The sequence below is a fragment of the Microtus ochrogaster genome, unplaced genomic scaffold (genome assembly GCF_000317375.1).
Source record: "Microtus ochrogaster isolate Prairie Vole_2 unplaced genomic scaffold, MicOch1.0 UNK78, whole genome shotgun sequence".
Classification (NCBI taxonomy): domain Eukaryota; kingdom Metazoa; phylum Chordata; class Mammalia; order Rodentia; family Cricetidae; genus Microtus; species Microtus ochrogaster.
In genome coordinates, this window is record NW_004949176.1 from 613330 (window position 1) to 617428 (window position 4099).

The window sequence follows — 4099 nt, forward strand, 5'->3', positions numbered from 1 at the left end:
AACTCACACTTACAAAATAAAGTGGGGACATTAATCTTAAAAACAAAACAAAACACCCTTTACTTTACAAAGAACTCATTTGGGTATTTGATGAAACAACCCAGACCATAGAATTTTGACTAAATGACTCTGCAGGAAACATTCTGTTTAAAACTTGAAGCCACCTGTGCCCAGACTTTGTAACTTCAAGTCCGAAAAGGTTAATTAAATCAAGTAACATTTCCACATTTCCACAGCAGCATAGGCTAAAAAGAACGATGAACTCAAGAGACGGTTTCATTAGTTAATATATTTTCTGCATTGTAGTTAACATATATGTACTTTATGTACTTTCTTCGAGTCTTCTTGTTTCTCATGAAGTAGTGATATGTTATATTCAGATATGAGTACATTTCAACAGTCTTTTGCAATAAATATCATAAAATAATAGAGATTCGCATAATAAATATTCTTTACAATAAAAAAGTTTAACAGACTTTTGTCTTAAAAATAGCCAGGATTCAACTTTGTGGTTTACACATATAATATACAAAAAGCACCACAATTTGTGGCTAAGGCAATGAAAACACAGGAAGGATTGGAAACACCCAGCTGTTAAGAGTCAAAAGGCCAGTCAGAGGCCAAGGGCACCTTAGGGGACTGTAGCTCTGAGAGGCCTAGGGGCGGACCAGACAGGAATTTCAACTACAGTTAGCTCTGCCCTCAGCGAAGTGGGGGTGGGAAGTCCTTCACAGACACAGGACGCTAGGAGGAACAGGGCGGACTAGCCAGCATCATCTCCAATGTGAAAACCAACATTGCAGGGTGAATCTAGATCTAGGGCAGAAAGGGTGTGGAGGGGGGACTACCCACTGGCATCTCCACAGTGCAGTGTGGGGAGAATCTGGGGGCTGGAAGGAGAGGGCAGCAAGCTGTCCGTTGCAGAGCAAACGGTGTTCTAAGGAGCAGATCCTCCCCTTCGACTGGGGGATGGGGGCTAAGATAGCTCTCATCAGAGGCAGATTAATATATAGCTTATTTAAGCACTTACATGGTTACTTTGTAATAAACCAAACCGTGTCCCTGATCCCACAGTACCCGACCCCGAACATCTCTCAGCCAAGTCTGGGCGTGCATGCATCCTCGCTGGACACAGCTAGAAAGCTGGCATCACACCAACGCTCCACAGGTACCCCCAGCTCCCAGCGCCTTTGACGTGGGGTGAGAGCGAGCTGGGCGCAGTAACACCGTCCGCTCCTACAGAGACAGGAGAGACTCGAGAAGAAACACCACGTTTCTTAACAGCCGCAGTTCAGAAGTCAGATGCTCCGGAGGTCTAAGCCACCTCCAGAAATCATGACGGCTTGCCCTGAGCCCTGGAGGGGCAGCTCTCCAGCTTACAATAGACAGTGTTGGAGTTTCTACACCTGCAGCCAGGGCGGTGGGTCCAGTCGTAACAACCCCTGCACATCTTCAGGCAGCCCTTGGCGGGAGGGTAGCAGAGCAAGCAGGGGAGGCACAAAGACAGGGCTCCCATGCACAGGTATCTGAAGCAGCAGTGCGACTGCGAACAGGAGCATGGGTTATCCGAGTAAGAGCCCCCGTCGTCATCATTGGAGCAGTGGTAGAAAATGCCCTTGACCAGGCACATGCAGGTCCCGTACTCCACCATGCTCTCCGCGGAGCAGAGGCACTGCCGGTCGCAGGCCAGGCAGGAGGGCAGAGTCCGGGGGGCTGTACACTCTCTGCACTTGCATTTGCCACACTGTTCGCAAATGAACTTGTGCTGGGTGGGGTCCTCTTTCAAGGGACCCTTCAAGTCCTCCACAAGCAGCTGCTTGGGTTGGGTCCGGATGACCCTATCTGACCTATGACCGGGGATGGGCCTGGTGGGCGGAGACCTTCCCAAGAGGCCCTGCTCAGAAGAGGCGCTGCTGCTGCTCCCTGAACTGGCGGCGCTTCCGGTGCTGGTTGACCTGCTCAACACCGAGCCCCTGGCATTGCCGGAGTGGCTGGCAGGTCGGTGCTCGTAGCTGTTATTCACATTGGCTGGTATGATTTCATGAGTCCTTTCCTGCTTTTCGGGTCTTGGTGCAGTGCGAGGAGCTGGTCTTCTCACGACTGAAGGTCCCTCTGTGTATTCGTTGCTGCCTCTAATGGCCTTGATCTGGTCCAGGGACAGAATCGCAGCAGGCTGAGTGTCCCTGTCATAGTCTAGCCTCTGCCGGCCTTCCAGAGCCGGTGGCTGAATCACCACTAGGGAAGTGTGGCTGCCATGCTGGCTTGGGGGATCCATGTGGAGTGATCTCCAATTCCGGCAGTCAGCGGAAACCTGGCAAGCATCGGAAATCCTAAAGAAGAGTGAGAGAGCAAAGAAATGAGAAAGGGGAAGGGGGGGGACGCCTGTCAAGTAACAAATTGCCCAAACCACCTGGTAATGATCTCCTCCATCGGCTGGTTTCAGTGATGCAGAATCCTGGCAAGAATCCAACTCCAAAAAAGACTGCAGAGGACCACATCACAGGAAGCAAGCGAGCAAAAGATCTCATGCCACAAAAATTAGAAGCTGCGCTCCGGCTTCTAAAATGCAGAGGAAGTCATGCCTTCCTGTTTGCAAACCTAACAAATAATTAAGATGAAGCATGCCTTCGAAGGCAGCATTCAGTGTGCGCCCTGGAACTGTTCTCAGAGAGTTCACTATCAGTTCACTGGCAGTTCACGTAAGGAAAATGTCAGCTACTTTTAAATGATTAAGAATGGCTTTAGTTCTGCGGCCTCTTGGCTATTTGTACGCTGTTAAGAGCTTTAGATTAATGAGAAAATTAATCAAGGCAATTTCCAAAACACTGGCTATTCCAAGCTCACGTGGAATCTCAATAGGCCCAAGTCAGGATCTAAAGCTCATCACTGATCTGTGAGACGAGGAAAAAGAATCTAAACGGACCTAAGAAGGCTGCGGCTTTGGCTGTCCTGGCACTAGAGCGCGCACGGGCGCAGGCATGCATACTTACACACACACACACACACACACACACACACACACACACACAGACACACACACAGTGTATAAGTTTCTTTAAAAGTTAAACCAGAATAACTTTTGCGCACAAGTGTCAAGCCTAGAGAGCAGGGAGAGGAACCCTGGTCTTTTTGCATTATTTTTAACCCCTTTCATTCACCTACACGGCAGACCTTGATTTTCAACAAGCCCTGAATCGACACGCCTTTTGTAAGAAGATAAATACACTAATATCTTGACACAACAAACACGTTTCCATGTCGAGAAATAATTTCCAATTTATAACGTATTCTTCCTAAAGCAGACAAACGCTGACGTTTCCGTTTCCGGGCAGTAGATATCTAGGATATTTTTCACAGAAATGCCCTCCTCCAAACCCACAGATGCACCCTAAATCAAGACAGCACCCCTCTCCACTTTTCAGGTGCCAAAAGAAAAAAAACAAGTCTGAAGCAGTTTGCCACAGATGCTAACTAATGTTCCTAGACTACACATATTTAGCTTCTTGGGAGCCCCTCTGGTTTATTTTACCTTCTCACACGAGATACACATGCATAACAGCAGCCTTTAGTGCCAAAGCCCCAAACGATACTGGAAAGCCGCCAATCGTTACTCCTGTGCCCTATCTATTTTTTAAAAAAAAAAAAATTTTAAACTCCAAAACGAAGACTTTAAATGTGCCAAGTCTCATCCACAAGAAAGGAAGACGTGGGAATGGCTTGAGTAATGAAACCCCCAGGCATAGCTTTAATTCGCATTTTACAGGGCATTCCCAAGCAAGTTCGCTCTGGCGGAGCATCTCGGCGCCCCGCACCCGCCCGGAGAGGAGCCGGTGCACGCGGACAGCAGCACTGTGGGCAGCAGCGCCGGGGGCTAAGGTCCCACGCCGAGGCCTCGGGGGCACCGAACCGCCGCAGCTCCGGCGGGGGAAAAGTTATGAATGAATACAGCTCGCGGGCGGGAGGAGGCAGCGCCCTCTCCCCGCGTCCCGAGGCACTGCGCTCCGAGCACAGGCGGCCCCTGGATCCCCAGCGCCATCGGGTGCCGCGCGCTTGGCACGGGCTGCGCGACGACCGCCAGGATCGCCCGGCCCGCCCCGGC

General features: G+C 50.0%; 1 protein-coding gene across 1 annotated transcript in view; it reads right to left on the minus strand.

Moving 5' to 3' along the window:
• Positions 1–268: 268 nt before the first annotated feature.
• The window catches only part of Spry1 (sprouty RTK signaling antagonist 1), a 4856-nt gene continuing 1025 nt past the window's right edge, over positions 269–4099 (minus strand). The window contains exon 2 of the mRNA XM_005370382.2: positions 269–2330. Within this exon, the coding sequence (XP_005370439.1) occupies positions 1334–2275 (942 nt within the window). The 5' untranslated portion in view covers positions 2276–2330 and the 3' untranslated portion in view covers positions 269–1333. The remainder of the gene's footprint in view (positions 2331–4099) is intronic.